General features: G+C 37.8%; 1 protein-coding gene across 11 annotated transcripts in view; it reads right to left on the bottom strand.

The window, feature by feature from the left end:
• Nucleotides 1-259: 259 nt before the first annotated feature.
• CTDSPL2 (CTD small phosphatase like 2) overlaps nt 260-26,651 on the bottom strand; it is a 104,330-nt gene continuing 77,938 nt past the window's right edge. For 7 of the 11 annotated variants that reach the window (XM_036299887.1, XM_036299844.1, XM_036299811.1 and 4 more), the window contains 5 exons: nt 17,152-17,214; nt 16,968-17,047; nt 13,313-13,439; nt 5,985-6,080; nt 260-5,124 (listed from right to left, as the gene is read on the bottom strand). In XM_036299887.1, the coding sequence (XP_036155780.1) occupies nt 5,059-5,124; nt 5,985-6,080; nt 13,313-13,439; nt 16,968-17,047; nt 17,152-17,214 (432 nt within the window). In that variant the 3' untranslated portion in view covers nt 260-5,058. The other 4 variants (XR_004966099.1, XR_004966103.1, XM_036299865.1 and 1 more) reach the window with 4 other exon arrangements.

The raw sequence follows: 26,651 nt of genomic DNA, 5'->3' as shown, positions 1-26,651 counted from the left end.
TGCCAAGGCCTAGGGAGCTAGCATATTGCAGTGATACTTGAATCTCCCATAACAGTTATGAGGTCTTGGGTCACAATCCTGTGAGCCTCAGTTACCGTATCTCTAACCTGCTCTGTATTCCTTACAGGTCTGTCCTGTAGAGCATCAAAAGGGAAATAAATATGAAAAAATTGTGTACTTGTAAACCGAAAGAGCACTGTGCAAATAAGTTGTTAGATATTAGTGTTTCTAATGGCTGATAAAATATCATCAAAAAAAAGTGTTTCCATAAAAGTTTTATTTTATCCCCACAACAACCCTGTGAGGTAGGGTGACCAGGGCATTTGAAGATGAGAAAACTAAATCTACATTGCTTGTTCATGGCTATACTGCATAGTAAATATGTAGAAATTGAACTGAGATTTTTAAATGTCCATGACTTCATATTGATTCACATGGAAAAAAGCAGAGAGAATATTAACTTCCCCCCTACCTTAATGCCGAAAGGACAATGCCTTGAAAAATCCCATTTCAAAAGATGAAAGTAGTATTTCATTGCTTATTTCTACAAAGATTTATAAAATAAAAAAATAGTGAAATATTTTACAATTTATATATAATGGTCTCATTCAGGGATATGTCCTTCAGCTGTGTATATGATCAACTATTCCAAGTGCTAGGTATGCAAACTCTTAAAAGTATGAAAGAATAATGAGCAGTAGCTTCCATCTTCTTTATTATTCCTCCTTGTATCTTGAATAAGTTCTGTGAAATCTGGTCCCAGTTTAAAATAAAAGAAAAAAGAAAAACTACCACAAAGATGTCCGGTAAACTTTTATTTTGTTGCCTACTCTCAAACCACTGTCACATTTAAAACAGTGATTTCCCAAACCTGGTTATTAGAATCACTTGGAGGGCTTAAAAAAGAAATACAGAACTCTCAGGCCCCACTATAGACTCAATGAGACAATTTTGCAGGGGTTACGCCTCAGGAATCTATTTCCAAAGGTCAGAGTAATTCTAATTGAACAGTCAGGTTTGGGAACTACTAATGAATTTTAAAATACTAACTAATATCAAAACCACAAAGTATAAACTTGTTGCTTTCTTATCCCCTTTTAAAAAATTTCTCAAAACACATTATCCCAAGAACTCTTGCCTCTGGGCAAGTAATTTCAATTCAAGATACAGAGAAACATTTTATAAAAATGTATCCTAGTGAGTGAGATTTGGATTCCAATAATTTAAGGAGCATTTAAATATAAGATACTGAGTTTTGTGGTTCTTATTCTGAATATTTAAAAATGTATTCCATACAGGTTCCTAGCAGGCTTTCAACTCAGGGGAAGACATGAAAAGTAATGACATAATCAAGCACATCAACACTGAAAAAATACTATACTTGAACATAGGTCATGAGAGGAATAAGAAAGTGAATGAATGACAACCTAAGGCCTTTTGGCCCATACATTTTTGTTCCCAGTCCACTCTTCCCCTATAAGGGGAAATAAAATAAACATTCTTTCCTAGTTGCTTGGCATAGTTATTTGATGGGTAACTATTAACTAAGTTAATTTTAGATACACAAGATTAAAAGAGATAACAAATAAATATCTAGGAAGACAGAGAAATTAGGTCAGAAAACCTTAACTAGCTAATAATGTAGTATATAACACCACCATGTTAGTACAATAAATGAAGGCTTCAGTGTCCTTTACGTTTCAGCTTTATGTGATTGACACAGATGTGGGAAAGATCTGGTCCTTATTATGAAGAATTCTGTGCTCGCTGTAAAGATTTGTAGGAATAATGAAATACTTTCTTCATTGATGAGATGAAGTCTCTGTTTTTCAGGTAAGTTGACTGAACAAAACAATGAAAAATGAACTTCTTTAGAACGTTGAACGAAAGTAATTATCTAGCTGAAAAAGTCATTGGCCAAAGAGAACTTAAAAAAAACCAAAAAACATTCTATGTTTAACCCTAAAAACAAAACAGAAAAACCAGAGAAATGAAAAAAAAAAAAAAGTACACATACATTTTCACGGACAGTTACAAGAAAATAGCCATTTATAGAAGTCACAATGCTTTCAACAAATTCTCCCCAAATTTTGGGAAACAAGATAAAGCCATTGGGTAAATAAATATACATACTAGCTAATATAAAACAATTTATGATTTTAAATTGTTATTCTTTTAAAACCCAAGGAGAAATTTGGTGATATAAATCTTATTAGGGCTACATATATTACATGGAATTAAAAAACATAACTGATTAAAACATTCTAACAATAATACAAATATTTAAAAGAATGTCTTAAAAGTCAGACATTTATCACTGGAAATATCACAATTATAATATGTACTTCAGAGTTGTAATGTGTATATAGGTCACTTTTGCTGTGTCTTTACAGGTAGCCATCTCTCCTGCATTTGCTATAGTCAGTTTTTAAGAGTTTGTGTTTACTGTGTGAACTGTAGGGGCTGGGCACATCTCAGGTTCATAAAATATACACCTCCGCTTTAACCAATTGGAAGTGTTTAAGATAACATCTATAAACAGATAAAGAAAAGGGGTAATGAGACAATAAAACATTAACGTGGAAGGAAGCTGGATAGTTGTCTCTATAAATTATTTAAAATTCTGTATTAAATTTAAAATGACTCAAGTCAGGTAATGAAAAATATATATATAAATTGGTCTCAAGAAATTTTCTCAGGCCACACAAAATTTCCCTTAGTTTATTTCTTTACAGAATCTTGTTATGCTTGATTCATTTGTCAGTCTATTTTAGGGAACTCTCCCTAGCACGGGACTGAAAACAGCTTTACTATTAAAACAAGATGATTAAAGTGGGTGTTCATTTAAAGTGCCCACAGGCACAGTGGTATAGGTGCTTACATTTCCCTTTAAGTTATGGGAAAGCCCTTTGAGACTGTATTTACTTAATCAGAAAAGCTTTCAGCAATTATAATGCATGCTGAAAGATTAGATCTTGTATAAGTTTGGATTTTGCTGTTTGAGCATAAAAAGGGAGCAAGGAGAAATGTAACTAGGTTCACAATTTTGAGCAAGAGCATATGTAAAGGTAACGTATGTACATTTTATTTCAAGAAAGACAGAAGACAAACAGCATAAAGATGCCCAGATGCCCTAAAGATAAATACATCTCAAAGATTCTCATTAAAATGAATCTGTAGTATTTTTTCCTGCAAGCAAAATACCTTTCTTTAAATTAAAACAAAAACGAAACAAAAAAACCAGTATTCTGAATTGCGAATGCTTCTGCTCTTTTTTGCAGAAAACCTGCCATGATTATTTAATGAATAAGGATTTTCCACAAAACAGGCTTGCTCTACATGCTAGATTTTTAAACAGTTCAGTGACACAATATGCTAACTACATACACAACAGATAATATAGTAAGAAAACACTCAACCTGATGAAAAGTTAAAATTTTCATTAATACACTGAAAATTGACATAACTCATGCCTTTAAAATCAAAAATACAAAAATTAAATGTTTTCCTAAAAAGATTTCCTTATTTTAAGGATTTGAAAATGAAGCTGCATGTAATTTGTACAGTAAGTTGTACAAGTAAACAGGTAATATACATAAAAAATTAAGTGACATACTCCTCAATTATCAGTTGTCCACCTTTAATTTCCAATACTGTACTTTCTTAACAAGCATACAAAATATCAAACTTCTCTTTAGAAAAAGTGCCGTTCTTTGACATCCTTTACACAAAAACAGTCTGAGCCTGTGGCATGTTAATGCAGTTGAGAGGCAAAGCATACTAACCTTACAAATTCTACCTTCCATAAAAAGCCTCCCGAAAAGAAGATTACACGCCACTATAAAAATATCAACCTCTTGTGGTAGCTGCATTAGAGAACCAAGGCTTGAAGACTATTTTCATATAGTATAGAAAACCCACTATGAGAGCATATTAACTGCATTGGTGGCTTGGGAGTTGACTGTGCCACAGGATTCTGCATAGCTACTGTAAGGTACCAAAACTGTTACACAGAGTTTTAAATTGATTGTAACCGAGAGCATAACAGAGGTACTACCAGCCCATGCAAAATAATTAAAAATACCGAATCACTGTGCTGAGTACTTCGTTCCTGGAGGAAACCAAAGGCAGCAGTAACCAAATCAAGCCCAAAAGGTGACCAAACACATTCTCCTCAAAGATTGGTAAGCACAGTGAAGTCTGAGGTATACCTTTATCCATTAAATCTGTGTGCCACTGCAAGATATTACCATTTGGAAACACATGCCATCACAATGGTTTAAATCATTTGAATATTACTCATATATTCTTACCTACCCAGTCTCTTGATTTTTGAAAAGATTTCACCTACAGTAGAATATTACAGAAACAAAATATAAATGCATGTCTTTCTAAATGAAACTTACATGGACTAAAAGTAGAGAATATTTTTAAACAAATATACAATATGCAGGCAGACAAAGCAGGAAAACGGCCATTCAAATATATAATAAAAAACTAAAAACTATTTCCAGAAAACTGAAGCGCCTCAACTAAAAGGAATGCATAATGAAATTCTAATCTAATACAGGTCAAAAATGTAAAAAGGTTATAAACCTTAACAGGAAAATAAAACAACTTTTACTGGCCATTCCTGTTGAAATGAGAATCTTAAAGTAACAGAAAAGTGGCTACAAACCCACTTAGAGCACCAAACAGAGAGAAAATAAAAAGTCCATTTTCATCTCTGTTATTATCATAAAATCCTGTGTGACTACAGGTCAAACTGCTGGTGGCAGAAACAGAATTCTTTATAAACTGCAGATGTCCTGTACATAAAAAAATTTCACTGGAGTTGCACTAGTTCTAAAGACTCTTCTGTTTTAGCCTACCTACTGTATGTATTCAATCTGAGATAAAGTCTCTTTCTGTAACCCTTGATTATTATTGGGCACCAAAGATAAGAAAAGCAAGACGGGGTACAAAAATGCAAAATTTCAACAGTAATGGCAATGTTTTGTCTTAGTCCAAAAGGGTCCTGCATTCTCTCCCCCTTCATGATTTGACAAGTCTTTGTACTTAATCTGGGGGCAGCAAATCATGCAAGCGAAATCTGTCTCTGATGTGAGGTCGAACATCTTCATTCTGTGCGAAGAAAGAGACATTGTAAAGGCCACGTAATTTCAAAAATATGATCCTCAGATCATTACGAACACTCTTACTTTGCAGATAAACATATCATTGCCTATTTTCCAACTCATTTATTTGCCAAATATAAATGTACCACACAGAAGCAGTTAACTTAGAATTAAATTAAGACGTAAAAAAAACCTGCCATCAACGTTTTAATTTTTAAGAACAATTATGCAATAAATGGCTCAACAAAAAGTTAGATACAAGCATTAAGCCATTGAATCCTATTTCATATATTAATTTAAAATTAATCCATGGATATAGAAAAAAAAAATCCCAGAAAAGTATTAGTAGCATAAGCAATAATTCTACACCAATGAAAGCAAAATGAAACCGATTTAACAAAAGTAGTTAGTGACTTGCAAGAGGAAGCCCAGTGAAATAAAAATAATCAATCTATAAACTTTTAAATATTTATAATTTTAATATAATTTATGGCCTGGTTGGTGTGGCTTAGTGGTTGAGCTTCAACCTATGAACCAGGAAGTCATGATTTGATTATTCCCGGTCAGGGCATATGCCCGGGTTGTGGGCTTGAGCCCCAGTAGGGGCCGTGTAGGAGGCAGTTGATCAAAGTTTCTCTCTCATCATGAATATTTCTACCTCTCCCTCTTCCTTCCTCTCTGAAATCAATAAAAATACAAATACATTAAAACAAATTTTAATGTAAGTTTTAAGGTTTGATAAAGCTTATAATTCTTTTCAATCTTTCCCTTAATCTCCCACCACACTGACTTTTTAAAGCAATTTAAACAATTTCAATAAAGTTGAGCCAATAGCATAACTGAAAAAGATAATTAAGACATACTTACCAGTTCTACAAGCTTCTCCAGAAATGGAATCAATTTTAGGAGTTCACTGTCATTTTTATCCATAAACCAGCTTTCTATAGGGATTCCATTAGATAGCTAAAATGATAAATAAGTAATTAAATCCTCTTTTTTGCCTACATTTTCCTTACTTTGGAAAAGCTTAAAAAAGAAATCAGCCTTGTCCAGGGTAGCTCAATTGGTTAGAGTGTCCTCCCGACATGCCAAGGTTGTGGGTTCGATACCCAGACAAGGCACATGCAAGAAACAACCAATGAATGCATAAATAAGCAGAACAACAAATTGATGTTTGTCTCTTCCCCTCCCTTCCTTCCTCCCTCCCTCCCTCCCTCCCTCCCTCAAATCAGTAGATTGAAAAAACTAAAAAAGAAAAAAACCTGAAGCCTAATTGGGTTTTTAGCATAATTTCTTCTTAGTGTATATAAAACTGAACAAGAAAGATCCATTAACAAGTTTTGCATTAACATAACGTAACTAAAAACATTTCTTTACTCATTCAAGAATCAGTTATTAATTCTTGCTAGGTAAAAATTCTTGCTACCTATAATCAATGCTAGGTACTGTGAATGAAGGGGTACTGCCAGTCTAAACAAAGAATACTATTAGAGAGCATATACTTCTACACAGGGACCATGTCCCATTCACTGTTTTATTCCCAACAAATAGCAGGGTAATCTGAAACACAGGAACATAATAAGTTGACTCAAAACTAGTTCACTGAAGACTCTAAAAACAAGACTGCAAACCTTATTTGTTTTATAAGTAAACTAGAGGCCTAGTGCATGAAATTCGTGCATGGGTAGGGTCCCTAGGCCTGACTGGCAATCAGGGCCAATCAGGGCCTTCTGGCTGCTAGCCAGGGCCATCCTTCGTTCCACACCACACGCTGGTGGTCAGTGCACGTCATAGCAAGCAACTGAACTCCCTGTCTCCAGGTCGAACTCCTGAGGGACAATTTGCATATTAGGCTTTACACACACACACACACACACACACACACACACACACACACACACACACACACACAATAGAGGCCCGGTGCACAAAATTGGTGCATTTGGGGGGCGGGGAGGGACGTGTCCCTCAGCCCAGCCTGCACCCTCTCCAATCTCGGACCCTTTGGGGGGTGCCTGACTGTCGGTTTAGGCCTGATCCCAGGATGTCTTACTGCCGGTTTAGGCCCAATTCCAAATCGGGCCTAAACCGGCAGTCAGACAACCCCCTCACAATCTGGGACCACTGGCTCATAACTGCTTGCCTGTGTGCCTGCCCGATTGCGCCCCTAACCGCTTCTGCCTGCCAACCTGATCGCCCCCAACTACCCTCCCCTGCTGGCCTGATCACCCCCAAGGCTTTTATTAGTATAGATATGACACTTCACAGAAAATTTCACTAACCCTGCTTTACAATAAGGGCTTGAAGATTGAATCATTGGGGCCAGACAACAAGATTTCCTTTCTTTGAATAGTGAAGGGAATAATTATCTTATCTTTAAGTTGCCCTTAACATCAAATGAGATAATAACTTAGAAAAGTATAAAAGCACCATATAAAGACAACTGTCTTTTTCATGTACTGAAAAGACAATAAAGTGGTAAAATGAAAACCACTATTTTTATTCTCCCCCTTCCTTCCATTACAGCCTTTATTTAAACTTAGAAATTTATAAAAATTTCACTATTTTCATTTCTTTAGATTCAATATTATTTTGTATTAGTTTCAGGTTTTATATTAGTTACAGAATAGTGGTTAGACAATCATATACATTACAAAGTGTTCCCAGATATTTCTAGTACCCACCTGGCATCATACTGTCAGTACAACACTATTGACTACTAGAGGCCCGGTGCACAAAAATTTGTGCACTCGGGGGGCAACGGGGGTCCCTCAGCCCGGCCTGTGCCCTCTCGCAGTCTGGGACCCCTTGGGAGATAACGACCTGCTGGCTTAGGCCTGCTCCCGGGTGGCAGAGGGCAGGCCCAATCCCTAGGTGCAGCCCCTGGTCGGGCTCAGAGCAGGGCTGATTGGGGAGTTGGGGGGTTGTCCCCTGTCATGCACAGAGCAGGGCGGATTGGGAGGTTGCGATGCCACCCTCAGTCACGCTCAGGGTAGGGCTGATTGGGGGGTTGGGGCACCGCCCCCTGTCACACTCAAGGCAGGGTCGATGGGGAGGTGGCGGCGCCACCCCGTCACGCACAGAGCAGGGCCAATCAGGGGGTTGGGGCGCTGCCCCTGTCACGCACAGAGCAGGGCTCATCAGGGGGGTTGGGGCTCCGTACCCTGTCACGCACAGAGCAGGGTCGATCAGGGGGTTGGGGAGCTCACCCCTGACATGCACAGAGCAGGGCCCATCAGGGGGTTGAGGAGCTCCCCGCTGTCACTCACATAGTAGGGCCGATAGGGGAGTTGGGGCACCGCCCCGTCACACACAGAGTAGGGCGGATCGGGGGTTGGGGCGCCACCACTGTCACACTCAGGGCAGGGCCGATGGGGAGGTTATGGCTCTACCCTGTCACACACAGAGCAGGGCCCGTGGGGGGCGGGGGGGTTGGGGCACCGCACCCTGTCACACACAGAGCCGTAGGGTGATCAGGGGGTTGGGGAGCTCCCCCGTATCAGGCACAGAGCAGGGCTGATCAGGAGGTTGGGGCGCCTTTCCCTGTCACAAACAGAGCAGGGCGGATAGGGAGGTTGTGGTCCCGCCCCTTGTCACACAGAGCCGCAGGGCGATCAGGGGGTTTGGGTGCTGCCCCGTCACGCTGATCCCAGTGCTGGAAGGCCTCACGGCTCCGCTGTTCCCAGTGCTGGGAGGCATATTACCCTTTTACTATATAGGATAGAGGCCTGGTGCATGGGTGGGGCTGGCTGGTTTGCCCTGAAGGGTGTCCTGGATCAGGGTGGGGGTCCCCACTGGGGTGCCTGGCCAGCCTGGGTGAGGGGATGATGGCTGTTTGCAGCTGGTCACACACCCTTCAGGGTGGGGGTACCCACTGGGGTGCCTGGCCAGTCTGGGTGAGGGGCTGAGGGCTGTTTTCAGGCTGGCGGGTGACGGAAGCGCCCAACTGCTCCTTTTTTTCTTTTTTTTTTTTTTTTTTATTCTGGGCCAGCTTTAGCTCTGACTCCAGCTCTTAGGCCTCCGCTGCTGAAAGCAGGTATCCGGTTTTTTTCGGTTCTATAATCGAAACAATGTATAACTTCAGCTCTGAGATCCCAGCTCGATGAAAGCTGGTTTCTGGGGTTTTGTTTAGCTTCTATATTTGTTTCAATGTTTCAAACTGCAGGCTCAGAGGCCGGCAAGGCAGGCGGGGAACGTTGGTTTCCTCCGTCACTGAAGCAAGCAAGCCTCATGTTAGTTTCAAGCTGCCTGGCTGCCGGCTGCCATCTTGGCTGGCAGTTAATATGCATATCGCCCTGATTAGCCAATGGGAAGGGTAGCGGTCATATGCTAATTACCATGTTTCTCTTTTATTAGATAGGATATTCCCTATTTAAGGGACAACAGGTTTACAGGTTCCTTCCAATCTTTCGTGTTGCTCGCCCTTCCTTTTCTTTCTCACGTCTTCACTCACTTTCTTTATATAGTATTTCAATTGGCCCTCAAAGCTCAGCGAAGGCATTGGTACACGCTTAATCCATTTTACACACCAGGAAACTGAGGCCAATTTCAGTTGGGTGTGGAACTGTACTTAGCTCGCAGGGAGCCCTCACAACTGCACTCTCTGCCTTTCTTAAGGGACAGCCCCAGGGCAAACAGTACAAACCTCCCCGTGAGATAATGACTTAGATCAGTGGTTCTCAACCTGTGGGTCGCGATCCCTTTGGTGGTCGAATGACCCTTTCACAGGGGTCGCCTAAGACCATCCTGCATATCAGATACTTACATTACGATTCATAACAGTAGCAACATTACAGTCATGAAGTAGCAACGAAAATAATTTTATGGTTGGGTCACAACATGAGGAACTGTATTTAAAGGGCCAGAAGGTTGAGAACCACTGACTTAGAGACTCGTTCTTAAGCACCTCTTCATCGTGGATGTCTACATTCTTTCCTCTCCCCCGCCCCCCGCCCCCATTCATTACTGCCCCCCCTTCTGTGGAGCAGGTGATAGGCTTCGCACTCACTGTGCAGGCGCACACCCCCATGGGGTGGGATGGGAACTGGGGATAGGGTGAGCACAGGCTTGCTTTTGGGCCAAGGCAGGAGCAGAAGTGCGAGGGCCAAGGTGAGGCCTGGTTAGCGCCGGGAGCTTTGAGCTTCGCCAAACCGCTGCAGTGGGGTACCCAGCAGTGCGGCGCCCTCCACTGAGGTGACACCACCCCTCAACCCCCGCCTCAGGGCTGCGGTTCCGCGCCTCTCTGCCCAGGTGTCCTTCCACGCCAGCAGTCATCGCCTGTTTCCCGCGTTTTGGGGCCACTGCAGAACCTCACTCTTCGCAGGCAAGGCAGATCCCCGCCCACCAGCACCCTGCCATGGCCCAAGCCAGCTCCAGTACACGCCTCCTCAGCGCTGCTCTGTGCCCCTTGGGCCGTCTGCCTTCTGGCCTGCCACTTCGCTAAAGCTGGGCAATGTGGCTCCTGGGCAAGGAGCCGCCCCTCAGGCAGAGGACTGTCCGCACGCCTGCTGACCCCGACTGCGGCTCCTGGCTGGCCCCTTTGCCGAAGCTTCCTCTTCCTTCAAGTGCTCTCCTCAGACCCCTGGGAGCTTGGCTCTGGGGGCCCCGCCCATCCGTGGCTCCCTGCAGCTCCTGCTCTACTCGGCTCTCGGAGCACCCTGCTGGGGAAAGCAGGGTCTTGGGGCAGTCAGTAGGGGTGTGGGGAGCAGCTCCAGTAAAGTTAATAAACCCCAGGTTGGCGTTGGGATTTGTCTGCGGCCATGGGGGAGTCTGCCTGGGCGGGACGAAATCACACTTAGACCCCAAGTGACACCCCACAGCCCTGCAGCCACGCCCATCCCGTGAACAGCTGTAACATGACAGCATACCGGGCAAATCTGCCTATTCATCTATCATATATGTAGATGTGCTAGAGGCCCAGTGCACAAATTCATGCACAGGTGGGTCTGGCAGGCCCGGCCCCGCCCCTGATTGGGGTGGGGGGGTGCCAATTGAGGGCAGAACTGGCTGGGGGGAGAGGCCGTGGGCCGACTGGGGTAGTGGGGCCAGCTGTGGAAAGGGGCTGTTTTCTGGCCAGCCCCACTCCCGAATGGGGTGGCAGGGACTGATCGGGGGCCAACGACCTGAGGGAGGGGCCATGGATGGTTGGCCAGCCAGCCTTGCTCCTGATTGGAGTGTGGGGAGCGGATGGGGGGTGGAGATGGCTGGGGGAGGGGCTGTGAACCAATCAGGGTGGTGGGGGCCCATCAGAGGCGGGGCCTGCCAGGGGGAGGGGCTGCAGGCAGTTGGCCAGCTGGCCCGACCCCCAATCAGGCCTGTTTGCTGGACACAATGGACGTCATAGCGATTGGTAGTTCTGGTCCTTACAGCCTTCTGGTCACTGGCTTTTTATATATATAGACTAGAGGCCCAATGCATGAAATTTGTACAAAAGTAGGCCCTACTCTCCCCGGCTGCCAAAACTGGCTTCCCTCTGGCACCCAGAACCCGGGCTTCCCTTGCAGCCCCAGCTTCATACGGAAGAACATCCAGTCTAATTAGCATATTACGCTTTTATTATTATAGACTAGAGGCTGATGCACGAAATTCGTGCAAGAGTAGGCCTTCCTTTCCCCCAGCTGCCGGCACCAGCTTCCCTCTGGCACCCAGGACCCGGGCTTCCCTCGCAGACCTGGCTTTGTCTGAAAGGTCATCCGATCTAATTAGCATATTAGGCTTTTATTATTATGGATATATAGATAATCTCTGGGATAAAAGTCTTTAAAAGTTTATATAGAACACTAAAGGCCTGGTGCACAAAATTCATGCACTGAGGGAGGAGGGTGTCCCTCAGCCCAACCTGCACCCTCTCTAATCTAGGACCCCTCAGGGGATGTCTGACTGTGGTTTAGGCCCGATCCTACAGGGACTTCCCTCTCACAATCTGAGACTGCTGGCTCCCAACTGCTTGCCTGCCTGCCTGCTAACCGTTTCTGCCTGCCAGCCTGATCACCCTCTAACCACTCCCCTGCCAGCCTGATCAACAACTAACTGCTCCCCTGCCAGCCCAGTCGCCCCCAACTGCCCTCCCCTGCCAGCCCGATTGCCCCCAACTGCCCTCCCCTGCTGGCCTGATTGCACACAACTGCTCTCCCCTGCCAACCCTCTTGTGACCACGTCGGGGCAGTGGCCATCTTTTGCGAGGGCATGACAGTCAATTTGAATATTACCACTTTATTATATAGGATTGTTTGAGATTGAGGATAATTGAAATGATTTTATCTAGGCACCAAGAAAAAATTCTTAAAAACATTTCAAAATGCAAGCAAATAAAAGTAGTGACCTAAACTGAACATATTTCAAAACTGTATGAAGTTGACCTTTCTTTTTCTTTAGTGGACATTTTAAAACACAAGTTAAAGGCAAATCTTGTTTTATCTATACCCAACCTACCTTCCGTCATCCCCATTCTGCACCTATTGATTGTGAAGGAAATCTCAAATGGATCACATGAAGGCATTCATAATGTACAATATATATCTTGCAAGGGTGGCTTGTCTCTAGTCAAAGTTATATTTCAAAGAATCATTAACAAAGGGTACAAATATACTGATAAAATAGTCCATGAAAATACAAAAAAATGTCAAAAATGGACCAGAGGGAGATGGTTAAGCTATTGTAATTCTCAAACATATTTATAATTACTGATGTAATAACTCATAAGAATGCTATTATTAAATGTTTATCTTGTTGTCCCTTCTTATTCACATTTACTATTCAGATTTTTATTTGTTGTACTTTATCTTTTAAAAAAATATATCTTTATTGATTTCAGAGAGGAAGGGAGAGGGAAAGAGAGATAGAAACTTCAATGATGAGAGAGAATCATTTATTAGCTGCCTCCTGCACATCCCCTACTGGGGATCAAGCCCACAACCCAGGCATGTGCCCTTGACCGGAACTGAACCTGGGACCCTTCAGTCCTCAGGCTGATGCTCTATCCACTGAGTCAAACCAGCTAGGGCTATGTTGTACTCAATTTAAATAAACTTTTTCACAAGGAGTATGCCAATTTGGCATTTCTAATTATAAGTGTGACACTAAACAGGGAAATTCCTCCAGTGAAAATTCTGTTCCCCCATCATACTGTTTGGCAGCATTTGTCCTCATTGTGACTTTTTTTCCATTCTGAATTTGCTTAGCAACCTTCTTCCTACCTGATATGCAAAGGCTTGTGGTGAGTTGTCAATTATTATAGTTTTTGAAAGATCTCTTCCAAGGATATTTAAGTCCTTTATATAGTTTCCTTGTACACAAACACAATGTTCACGAAAAAGTCGGTGCCTAAACATAAAAATAAAAACAAATTAAAAAAAAAAAAAAAAAAAGCAGCCTCTAAAAAGTATAACATATACTGAAACATATACACACACACCATAGGCTTTACACGTTACGTCTTATTATTTTGTCACAAAGGAAACTCATATACAAATGTGGGCCTAAGCTTCAGGCTATAGCTTTACTATAAAAATTCTTAGCAATTACTGAAAACTTACAACCAAATATTACCATGTCTTAAATGGTTTATCCTAAAATGTTATATTAAATAAAGTGGGATTAAAAACTCTGTAAACTGTTTTTGTAATTTATTTAACCAGAAAGCTCAGTTCAGATGCAGCATCTGGTTGTCAGCAAGGTCCTGGCTTTTAAACCAATTTTCCAGATGGTTGACTGAGGAACAAGGAGGTCAGGTGACTTGCCCAAGGTCAAACAGTAAGTCAGTGGTTAGCCCCGCATTGGAACCCAGAATCTTCCTGGCTCCCAGTTCTTTGCTCTAACCAGAAGACCACAAAGCCTCCCTACCCCTGTACATGCCAGAATAGAAAATATAAGAAGGACTGTTTCTGTGTTGGCATTTAAAAAATGTGTTTTTAGTTTCCCTTATAATTTTTGAGAAAAGGTGGTCAAAACATTCCATCATTTCAACTTTTCCCACTCATTTTTCAATTTAGTGTATGTATGTCATTTGAAAAAACAAAGACTGAATGAAACGAATTTAGATTTAAGTATAACATGTAAACTGATGTTTCACTAATGATAGCTGCTAAGTTGAAAAATTCTGTATAATTTAACAAAGCTATTAAAGGTTTTATAATACTTAGGTACTGTAATAATGATATAATCTTCATTCCGAACTAAAAAAATATTAGTCCTGTATAATAATTTGATAGTTTGGCTTCCTTGTGTCTTTTTTTTAATATATATTTTATTGATTTTTTTACAGAGAGGAAGGGAGAGAGGTAGTTAGAAACATTGATGAGAGAGAAACATCAATCAGCTGCCTCCTGCACACCTCCTACTGGGGATGTGCCCGCACGCAACCAAGGTACATGCTCTTGACTGGAATCGAACCTGGGACCTTTCAGTCCGCAGGCCGATGCTCTATCCACTGAACCAAACCCGTTAGGGCTTCCTTCTGTCTTAATTCCACTAAAAAATTTTTCAATAGCTAAGGCGTACTCATTCATACCTGTATTTTTAATCATGCAATTTTAAGAAAAGGGCAATTTCTACCAACAAAATCTGTCATAGTTCTAACACCACCACCTCCCCAAACAAACCTCAACCTTAAAAATATCACTCCCAATGAACAACAAAAACTGATCTAGAGACAGAGAAGCATCGATCAGATGCTCAAATCTCAGAGGGAAGGTAGGGGAGGGTGGGGGTAAGGGGGAGAGATCAACCAAAGGACTTGTATGCATGCATATAAGCACAAGTGACGGATGCAGGCAGGGGGTGAAGGTGAGGGCAAGACGGGGGGGGGGGGGGGGGGGGGATGAGGGGATAATGGGGGATAAAGACACATTTGTAACACCTTAATCAATAAAATTTTTTTAAAAAAAATCACTTCCAGTGGTAATGGCAAAGAGTTAAGAATTTTACAACCAGACAAAATGTAGTATAAATAATTCTTTCCCCATTATAAATACTTTTAATTAAATTATCATCTATCTCTAAAAGGCTTAAAGACAGTCCTACTTTGAAAAAATAGACTAAATAAAAGGATTTAAGTAATTTTATTTGCATAAACACTTAGATATGAAGCAATTGGAGAGGCAGATAGAGCATGTACATGCAAGTCAGTACCGATGCTTTTCTCTTCACGAGCAGCAAGCTCACCCAAGTCAGGAGACAACTGAATATGTATATGGATACTAACAGTTACTTTAAATTAAGCTGAAGCCTCTCCAGTATTCAAAAATCCGAGAGTCAATAGCATACATTTGCAGTTTTAGAAAGAAACTATATTTTTGTTATTTTTATTTATTTTTTTGCTAGTCATCAAATTTGCATTTGGACTCATGGGATTGAGAGATCATAGGAATTTCTGAGTTTACCTTGTCACCAACATAGATAGTTCTCTATAGCACTCTAATGAATTCAATATATTCTTCAAAAAGGTTTTCCTGTTTTTTTGTTTGTTGTTGTTGTTTTTTAATATATTTTATTGGTTTTTTACAGAGAGGAAGGGAGAGGGATAGAGAGTTAGAAACATTGTGAGCGAGAAACATGGATCAGCTGCCTCCTGCACACGCCCCACTGGGGATGTGCCCACAGCCAAGGTACATGCCCTTGACCGGAATCAAACCTGGGACCCTTCAGTCCGCAGGCCGATGCTCTATCCACTGAGCCAAACCGGTAACGGCAGGTTTTCCTGTTTTAAGTTTTCAAATTGTAACAAGATAAAATAAATTTAAACTCTTAAATGTGAATATTTTAGAAAACTAATTTAAAAGAGGGGTAAGATTATAATTGCATGAGTACAATTTGTCCTCCAGTAAAATGAAAGCTCCAAGAGGGGAAGGGCTTGTGTGGCTCACCACTATTCCCTGGAACACTGGAGGGACTGAATAGAATGAATGATCAAAGCAAAATCATTTGTATATTTCTGTTGAAGTTGGGTAAAATGAGCATAAATTATAATACACTCTTATGAATAAAAAATACATTTTCTATTTTGTATGTCTAAAGCTTGCTTATATTAAAGATAAAAATAAAACTAACTATAAGGACAAATTTTAATCCTTAGATAAGTTTAGAATTTTCCATTAAGACAATATGGGAGAAAGCATTCAAGAAAATGAATAGCCAGCTATTAAGGTTGTTATAAGCCTTTTGTGGCATCACTCTCAGCTCTTGGTCAAAAACTCAAAGATTAACTCCCATATTTTATAGGATGCAATAAGACTGCTTTAGTCTTAATATCTCAGTTTAACTAATTTTCAAACTATTTTAAAATTACCCAAGGTAATCCACCTAACCAGGAACACACTGCATCTGCTGGCTCAGGACACACACACAGGGAATAACCTGAATGACTAAGCCAACTGCAATTCCCAATTAGATTCATGTAACATTTTCTTTCCATGGAAGATAAATTTGCTCTTGAAAAAAGCAAGAGAGTTTAATTTAATCCTTTCTGTTAAAATTAACTTTTATTTCTCTATGCCATTAAAAAGGTGCCATCACATGCATTATATCAACATAAAGGAAATGAAAACATCATGCACACAGTGAAAAATTCCACCTACTTCCCTCCCCTAATCCCAAAAGAAGTAAGGATACAGATGTAACAATAAATAAATACATTTGATCTTTGTGTCCTTTTAAAGAACGTCTGTCTGGAATTATAGCATTAGGAACTCTTAAGAGTTTGGGCATTTAAAAAATTCATTTATTTTCACCATTCAGCATGACAAATCTCTATATATGTAGCCAACTTAAAAAGGCCATTAAAGTTAAATATAATCATAGTAATTTCATAGATCAGTGTGACAGACATTTCCACTATTTCTTAATTAAATTTACCTGACCAGTTGCTTTTTAGGGTCTAGTATGTTCAGTAACTTGTCTGCATACACCTTCTTAGAAGCAGTAAAAAGAATGATCTATAAATTCAGGGGAAAAGAAGTAATCATTATACATGATCTAAATATGGGTACTATGTTGAATAAAATAAAATATTTATGCTGTTCAGTTCATGCATGTTTACCTCATACATCTGAGACATTCGTTCCAAGAATTCCCTGAAGAATGGCCTTAATCTCACATAAACCTGAAGAAACACAAAGATGGCTTCAGCAAATAAACACATAAAATAGAACAAACTTATTTATAAGATATGTTATATTCTAACTCTGGATATATTATAAATTTCATATTTTAAAGAAGTAAATTTTACTACCACTCAAAATATATTTTACATTCCAAAAATCACTTAAAACAATCTTTTGGCAGGGTAATAATCATTGATCATTTCATTATTTAGTAGTTAAATACCAGCATACAATAGTACTTCATGGAATATAATTCTTAATAAACATTTAACCTAAAAATTAAAAGGTTTCCCTCTGAGATTTTGATCCACCAATCAGCTCCATCTTCCAGCCAGGTAGCATCCATCCAATTATTAGGCAGGCTGCGTGTCCATCTCTAGCTGACCTATCTCAATGACCTTCCTCAATAATTACTCAGAATTTCTTCTCAACAATCACCTGCTAAGAATAGCTTTATTTCAATTTTCTATTAAGGTAAATAATGTTCAAGAAAGATATGTTTGGCCTGGCTGTGGTGGCTCAGTGGTTGAACGTCGACCTATGGACCAGGAAGTCACAGTTTGATTCCTGGTTGGGCACACACCCAGGTTGCAAACTCGATCCCCAGTGGGGGGCATGCAGGAGGCAGCCCATCAATGATTCTCTCTCATCATTGATATTTCTAGCTTTCTCTCCCTCTCCCTCTCCCTGAAATCAATACAAATATATATATACATAAAAAAAGAAAGAGATGTTTGGATTGGTAGGTTTAAATAATTGGAATATTTTCAGAAATCAAGTTTGTTTTTCTACATTTACTGATTCAGATGTGGCATCTAAATTAATACTACTTGACTACTTGAGATAAAACTATGATAGTCAAATACAAGTTGTCAAAATCTATTAGCACAATCATGGAAGACTACAGCACCCAAAGAACTGCTTTATTTCTGTGCCTGTCTTCTTGCCTACATTTAATGTAGCTCTTGTAATATACTCCCATATTTAAAAAGCACAGAAATATAAACCATAAGCAACCACTAAAAGTGATTTACAAAAGATCTGACTCCTTTAAATTGTATTCATTTTGTGACAAAATTTTATAAAAAGAAAATTTTTTACTATACTCAAAAAGGTGATTATTAACTTCAAATACTATGAACAAACATTTGCAGAACACCTACCAGATTCTTTGGATTGAGATTTTAAAAAACACAACAAAAAACTGTGGTGGCAACAAATTAAAAATCTAGTTCTAGGAATGTTTTAGGGGCAGAACAGTGAAATCATGCAAAGGATTCTAGGAGTTAGGGACTATGTACTACCAATCTTTGTAATTTCCAATGCCTGAAGGGTATAAAATAATGCCAAATATATAGTACTTGATAAAAACTAATGGAGTAAATGAAATAGAACTGCCTGAAGTTAAGCAATAAAGATAAAACAGGCAAATTTACATGACTACATAAGGACAACTATAAATTTTTTCCACAACTTGATCACTCATGTAAGACAAATTTTGAACATTAATATACTAATATCATCTGACCCCACCCCCAAACTAGAATGATAAAGGTATACTTGTTTGTAATCCTACCAGGCATTTTATCTCAATTTATTGACTAGCCAAAAACAAAGTAAGCCAAGTATTCCTATCCCTAGCAAATAAAAATAACCAAATCCTCAGTATCCAATCGCTATGATTTAGGATGAGTTACAAAAACTTTAACTAGAGTTGCTAATTAATTTTAACATTTTCATCTCAAAACATTTCGTATAGTTTGTGGCCCTGGTTGAAAATCACACACCTTACTTGTTTGGTAATCTAAGTAACTGACAGATTTTAGTTACATTACTACCTTAACTAACAAATCATTTTTATTAACTATGGGTGTTTTCAAAAGATTTATTATGGTCAAGAAAAAAAAAAAAATTCTGCCAATACTTTTTTTTTGTAATTACCTCATCTCAAGGAGGATGCTAAACCATGAAACATCAGATCTTTCTGATTGTTGCTAAAGTTTTTATCACTTACATGCACTTAATAACCAAAAATATTTCTTTTTACATATGTATAAATGTTTTCAATACCCCTGTTATCACTTGCTCTACATATTGTAAACTAAGATAAGCAAGGCCTCTGTAATTTGGGATGTTTCCTCTGAACATGAACACACATTTTATAGGAATAGTTCTACTTAAATAATATTGTACAAGCATAGTAAGTGACGTTTTCCAACTTCTTATACAGTGATTCCAGATTAGTTCAAAACTATAACCTCATTATGCATTCAACTACTTTGACTATATTTAAATATAAAATGCATCTTAAATGATATTACTTTCAAAAGGTGCTTGTTTACTGAGGATGAAAGGTGGCACTAAAGATGGGGAAATATATTGCTAGGGTGTTTCCTTACCATAGTAAAATATAGTAACTGTTGACTGTAAAAGTTCCTATCCTGAGAACAACATCACCATTTGAACAGAGGTGTTTCAGGATTAAAAGACATAAGCAGAAACTGAAGTGGTTAGTGAAAAAGACAAGAATATAAGAAAGGTACAAAGTTACAGTGAGCAGGGATAGGATTGGAACAACATGGGGTTCTGCCATCTGCTGCAAAGGCAAAATCTCAGAACAATAAATAGAAAGAGATATAAGGCCAGCAGGATCCAAGTCACTTGGATGGATATATAAAAGCAGAAATATATAGAGGGCAAGTACTGTCCAGTAGGAAACAAATAAAAAACGATTGTAGAGTATGTATAATGAGACTATAATCAATCACTGTGTTAGGGCACAGAGATACATTAATATACAGATGTACACAAAGGCATGCTTCTAAATGCTTCAAAATCTATTCCACAGATGCTCAACTCTATTTTCTTCTCCTAAATAACAAAGATTCATGTCCTGAGTTGCCTACTTCCTATTTTCTACATTCTTTCTCTACTTAGTATTTCAACAACCATCCTTCAAAACTTGCAACTCTTCAAAACCATGTCATCTCCCAAGTGTAAGACTAGGCCAAAAGTCTCATTTTAGTCTGAATATATATATATATAAAATATCACTGTTTTTCTGACATTATTATAATAGATTTTATTTTAAAACTTGAATAATGAACACATTCATAAATGCCTATTTTGGGTAATAAGTCTTATTGAAGACATAGTCTAGCTACATTACAAATAGTGTTAATCTTCTACCAGTAAACCAAATATATTTTGAAATGTTAATAGTTTGAAAATAATGTATAATGCTATAAGAAATAATCATTATATAAGAATACCCAGATATGTCTTCAATAAGACTTATTACCCAAAATAGGCATTTGTGAGTATGTTCATTACTCAAGGTTTAAAATAAAATCTATTATTATTATAATAATATCAGCAAAACAGTGATATTGGGACTGATTTTACAAAAATTTTAATTTTATATAAAAGTGATAAGTATATAACAAAAAAAATAACATTACATTAGCAAAACTTGAAATGAACGAAACCGTCTGTACTTTCTTTGGCATTAAGACAATGAGAATATTCTATAAGTGTGTGTATAGATGGTACTAATAGGCCATAAATAGTTAATATAACTAGATTTAATAAGAGCATTCATTAAAACAGCAATCCAGTTATAAAATAATTATAAGTATTGTGTGATAAACTCTTGTCTAAATACATATCCATGTCTAAGTATGCAATGTTAAATTATACTATATATTGAATAATTTCTGACTGCTTGTTTACTAAACTTTTATCTATTATTACAGATAACTTTCACAGCATGAACAAAAAAGGAAATAAAACACGCAAAGATAAGCAGTTTCAATTTGTTCGTAAGTGATTGCAAAAAACAAAACTTCTTACATGTAAATCTTTTTTGTAAAAATATTTCTAAATGGTTTTAAGTACACAGATAATATGACCTTAACATATCTGAAGTGAAACATGTGTAATCATTTTTCTATGATATCCTTAGAACTTATCACTACACTGTTGTAGGCGAAAAAGAAAAAAAGATAAATTCAGTGGAACTCACTCACTGAAGAGTATGGCATCTTTAAATTAAAAAATAATTTGTGGCCCTAACCAGTTTGGCTCAGTGGATTAGAGCGTTGGCCTGCGGACTGTACGGTCTCAGGTTCGATTCTGGTCAAGGGCATGTACCTTGGTTGCGGGCACGTCCCCAGCAGGGGGTGTGCAGGAGGCACCTGATCGATGTTTCTCTCTCATCGATGTTCCTAACTCTCTGTCCCTCTCCCCTCCTCTCTGTAAAAAATCAATAAAATATACTTTAAAAAAAATAGTAATTTGCGAATGCTATTTCATCAGCAGAAAGAATTTAAAGCAGTAGAAAAATAACAAAAAATAACAAAACAACAACAAAAGAAAACTAACAAAGCTGGGGAATGTGAAGAATGAGATGGTATGAATAAGTCAAACATCAAGATACCATAGATCTAACCCTTCTGTACACCTCAGTTTTCTCATCTATAAAATGGGTATAATAGTGCCTATCTCATAGGGTTGTGAGGATTAAATAAATTCATGCATGTAAAGCACCTGGAACGGAAAGTGCCTGGCACATTGAAACTACCAATAGCTATTACTATTATCCATCTTTCTATTTAAAAGTAGTGGATGGTAAGGAAAATAGATGGAATGATTCTATGGGACAGAACTGGGCAACCTTAAGTAAAAGAGAAAGCCCCATGGCTATAAGCTATATTTTTAGAAGAGGGAAAGTAATAATGAATTGCATCAGTTGATAGCTTAACTATTCAACTTGCTTAACATTTTCTTAACCTCAACACCAGAGAATAGACACAAAACTCCAACCTTCTCCACTGAAAGAGGGTTGTGCTCAGGTAAGCCCTGCGTAGGCTTCAACTTTATAACCCATTGGGTGATTTCACAGTCATCTTTTCACACAGTTCCAGTAAGAGTTAGATGGCTGGTGAGGAAAGTATTTGTAGATGGATGAGTAAGGAAACACTAAAACATCACAACCAATAAAAATAAAAACAATTTAAAAAAATCCCTAAACTAAAAGCTTCTACAAACCTTATACTGAATTAAGTGTAAATAAATTTAAAAAGGAATTTTCTTACAGAGTCCAAATGGGATAAAATGAAGCTGAACACATTCAAATAACTGATATAGCAAAAGTGAGCAAAAAAGAAAAATTTTCAAGTAAAAGCAGCCATTGTGTGTGTGTGTGTGTGTGTGTGTGTGTGTGTGTATACACACACATATATACATACACACACACACACGTAAAATACTAATGTGGTTATATTAAAATAAAGTTTAGTCATTTTAGGAGCAAAAATGGCCTTTGTAGTAAAATTAAAATGTCGCCTTTAAAAACAAATTCTAAACTTTGAAGCCTTCAAACTTAATATGCTTAGTAATCAATTGTCACCTCTCCTGAATTTACAGAACATTTTCAGCTTGTTGAACAAGAACTTCCCATGTATTTTTTAATGAACTGCTTCTAATTTTAAGATACATTTACAAAGAACAGAGTTCCCCATGAAATACATTTTATCTCTGAGAAGTAGATAACTGTAAGTTTCAGCTATATTGTTCCTTTTTTAACCTAAAAAATAATAATTGTGATGAAAAAAAAATGAGTGCCAATGACTATACTTACTAATAAGGATAGGAAAGTTACTTAACATTGCTTTTAAGATTTACCTACAATTAATTATCGAAATATTTTTCCAGACCAGCTAAAATATTATCCTCAATATTAAGTGTCCATGACTCCAATGTTTTAAGACACAAATATACATACTACTTTTGTACAACAAAATTATGCTTTATGAAGGTCAAAACGAATGCCTTTTGGTTATTGTCAATTTAAGTAAGAGCTTTAGAGAACAAAAATCTTGATTAGGTAGTTACGACAAAATCCTCCATTTAAATGATTGATTTTTTTCTTCATGAACCAAAAATTATGCTGACTTTCCTAGGAAAGACTATAGAAGGGACAGAAGCCTCTCGTTCGTGGTATAAGATATTCGAGATCCTTATGAAAATTATCCTAGGCTGTAAGGTCCCCAAGAAAACAAACGTTAATAATGGTGAAGAGACTGACCTTTGCTAAACATGGGATTTCCCACCCACTTCTCCCCCCAACTTTCCCCATAAAAATCTCTACTAATAAAGTATCCTTTAGCAAGTAGCTCCCTAAAGGATCCTCTCTCTCCTTGAGTGCTTACCACAATCTGATTTCTGGACAGCTGACCCAAAGTTTGTTGATTTTACTGATCTTCAGAAAGCCACTGACTGGCTAAAGGTCTTATAGGTGAACAGAATAAAAAATTAGATGCCCCTGCCATACTTTACAGAATGAGGAGTTGGACAACACAGTTACGTTTGGCTGCACTGTGGTGAAACATATGAGGCATCTTCTTTTTGTCTTCAATAAGCCACGTTTGGGCTGAGTAGCTCTATTACATCTTCAAAAAACTGAGCTCCAGTTCTTGATGGAGACAGAGGAAGGTCATTGAGGAGGTGGTTCAGCTCAAGAGCTAAGTGAAAAATCTGTCTTTTGATTCAGTCCTGCTTGTGGATAGAAGTCATCTTCTGGATGGAAGAGGGAGTGAGATGACCTAGAGTCTTGAATTGGTGGATCTGCAGGAACAGAAACTAAATACAGTGGAGACCTCTTAACTGAGTAACACCACGAGATGGATTTCCTGATAATGTGTCAATATAAGCTAAATATAAAGATTAAACATGTGCATTGGAATTGATCATGCACTTGTTCTCCATATATCAAATGCATCTGTACCATTCTATAAATAAATATTATCCCAATAACTGTCTAACAATTTATGGCAAAAGTACCAATTTAAGAAGGGGGTTCAACCCATTCAAACAAAAATCTTTAAACTTTGCCTTTGTGAGTACCATAACTTCATTAAAAAAAAGTCAGTTCTTCTTTAGAATTACTTTTTCTCCATATACACAAATCGTAATCTGTCTAATATATAGTGTCAGTAGCAGCATACATCAAATTTTGAGTTGAAATTTTTAGGTACTTTTTTATCCCCTAAAAATGGATTTTAAGTATACTCAAAGTACTAAATTGAGATTTGAATAATCTACCTGCTGGTAAATTCTAAGACTTGAAATAATGAAGTTGAGTCCTACTTATCAATCAAAAGAAGAATGTAAATCATGAAGTCAGGCAATCTTTAAATGTGAGTAGTGGCCACCTTAAATTTCCCCTCAAACTTACAACTAAAAAAACCTAAGGAAGTCCACAACTAGATTAGAATGGATATAATTTTAAATTTCTCTAAATATTAACAAGAATTCTGATGAACATTTGATTGCCTATTGCCACTTAGAAAGACTCTGAAGTGTAAATTTACTGTATATACTCTCATAATTATTAGACCACAGGTCAGCAAGCTATAGCCTGTGGGCCAAATCCAAAGTGTCATTTATTTTTATAAAGTTTTTTTGTGTCTGTGCACAGCTATACTTAACAATTATGTACTGTCTATGACTACTTTTATGCTACAATGGCAGAAAAAGCAGTTGCAATAGAGACTGTAAAGCCTGAAGTATTAACAAATAGCCCTTTATAGGAAAATGTTTGCCAACCCCTAATATAGACAATCATGGAAACACATGTAAGACAATTTACACTTTACACTGTTTTGAAAGAAAGAGAAATAACAAGTGGAATTAAAATTAGGTAACGAACCATAATGAACTTACCACAAAAAGGAAGTAAAAATAAAATAAGTCCCTAGAGGACATTATCTGGTTTTGATTCAGAGAAAGAAATTGATCCTATCTTAACTTTACCCTTTTATTTTTAAGAGTATATATACACAAGTGCTATGAAACTAACATATTAAGAGTATGTAAATAAATGCCACAGAACTGTTAACTTAAAAAGTTAACTTTATGTTGTGAATTTCACCTCAATACATTACTTTTTAAAAGAGTATATACAGTATTTTACAGGTTTCTACCTTTAAGTGGGCCACATTATATTGTAGTGGTTAAATACGTAAGTTACATCTTACCTAATAATGTGGTTTCTCCAAAATCTCTTAGATCATCTCAGACCCTTGTGTATATTTCTTCTTTGCCAGTAGATGGAGACAACACCACTGAAAGTTTAAAAGACATCATTCCCTGTTTAAAGGGAGCTTGCTGGTCTGAAAACTGGGGGAACTCTAACCCAAGATTTCTTCAAGTTATTTTTTTAAAAGCAGACAGAATAGCCATGCCAAAACCAGAAGTCCAAAGAAATGTACCCAATATTAACTATGGACATCCTCAAAAATTTACTGAAGGGGAACTAAACTCTGTATATGATGTAGTAACTAAGTCATAATATTAAATTGCAATAATCTCTATAACTTATAAATTCAAACTCCCATTTTATTGCTCCTGATTTAGGCATACTATTTTTCAGTTTTAGAAAAGTGTAACTCATAATATATAAGAAAAAGAGTTCTTTGAATTCAACAGAGGTATACAGTACATATAGGATTTTTATTAGTTATATGCACTGTTAGAAGCCTTTTATTCAAAATAAGACAACTATCCAGATCCACATGAAAATAATAAGAAATTTATAAAGGAGAGAAATGAAGCAGAAATGGTCAAAGCAGTAAGAAAAATTCAGTTATATGGTCACACTGAAAAGAAATGCTCATGCAGGGGAAGAATCAAACTCTCCTACTTTCCAAGTTTCTTATTTCACTATTAAAAATTACATAAACAGATCAAAACCATCTTCAAGAAATAAACTCCAAATATAAAAGCTTAAGAAAGTCATCTCAAAATATTATTTTTAGGTAACAGCTTTATTTTCCAAATTCAAAGCCCGTGTTTTTTATGTGCAATTTTGAACAAAAAAAACAAAGGTATCAAGCTAAAAAGAGAAAACTAAAATATTTCTATACTATGTTTATTTTCCAAAAGACTGCTGTCCTTAAAAGTGCACTAAACAAGAATAGCCTATGGCAGAAAATGCCTTATTAAGAAAAAGATTTACCTTAAGCCAAATAATACTGTTACAATGGAATAAATACCCTATTTGTGTGTATATTTTGCTCATCCTATGATCATATATCAGAACTAAAATCAGTTTCCATAAAAGGGAAATGAATATAGTACTCCGATATTACCATACCTACAATACCTTTCTAGGTTAAACTAGAATTGACAATAACTGCTAAAATAAAGCTCCTCATAACTCATTACAAGAAAAAGTACGTAAAGTAGATTCTGAACCACAAACTTCTATTTAATTCTGATATTGAAAACGAAACCCAAGTTCTAACTGCCTATTAAAGGCAAATAACAATCATAAAACACCTTTTCATCATCTTCATAGTCAACATTCTGTGGCTTTATTTAGTTAATCCTTAGGTTGGCTTCCACCTGACAAACAACAAACATTTTGACCTTT

This window comes from Myotis myotis, unplaced genomic scaffold, assembly GCF_014108235.1.
Source record: "Myotis myotis isolate mMyoMyo1 unplaced genomic scaffold, mMyoMyo1.p scaffold_m19_p_1, whole genome shotgun sequence".
In the NCBI taxonomy this organism is placed as follows: domain Eukaryota; kingdom Metazoa; phylum Chordata; class Mammalia; order Chiroptera; family Vespertilionidae; genus Myotis; species Myotis myotis.
Note: the sequence above shows the minus strand (reverse complement) of the source record. Positions and strands in the feature narration are given on the sequence as shown.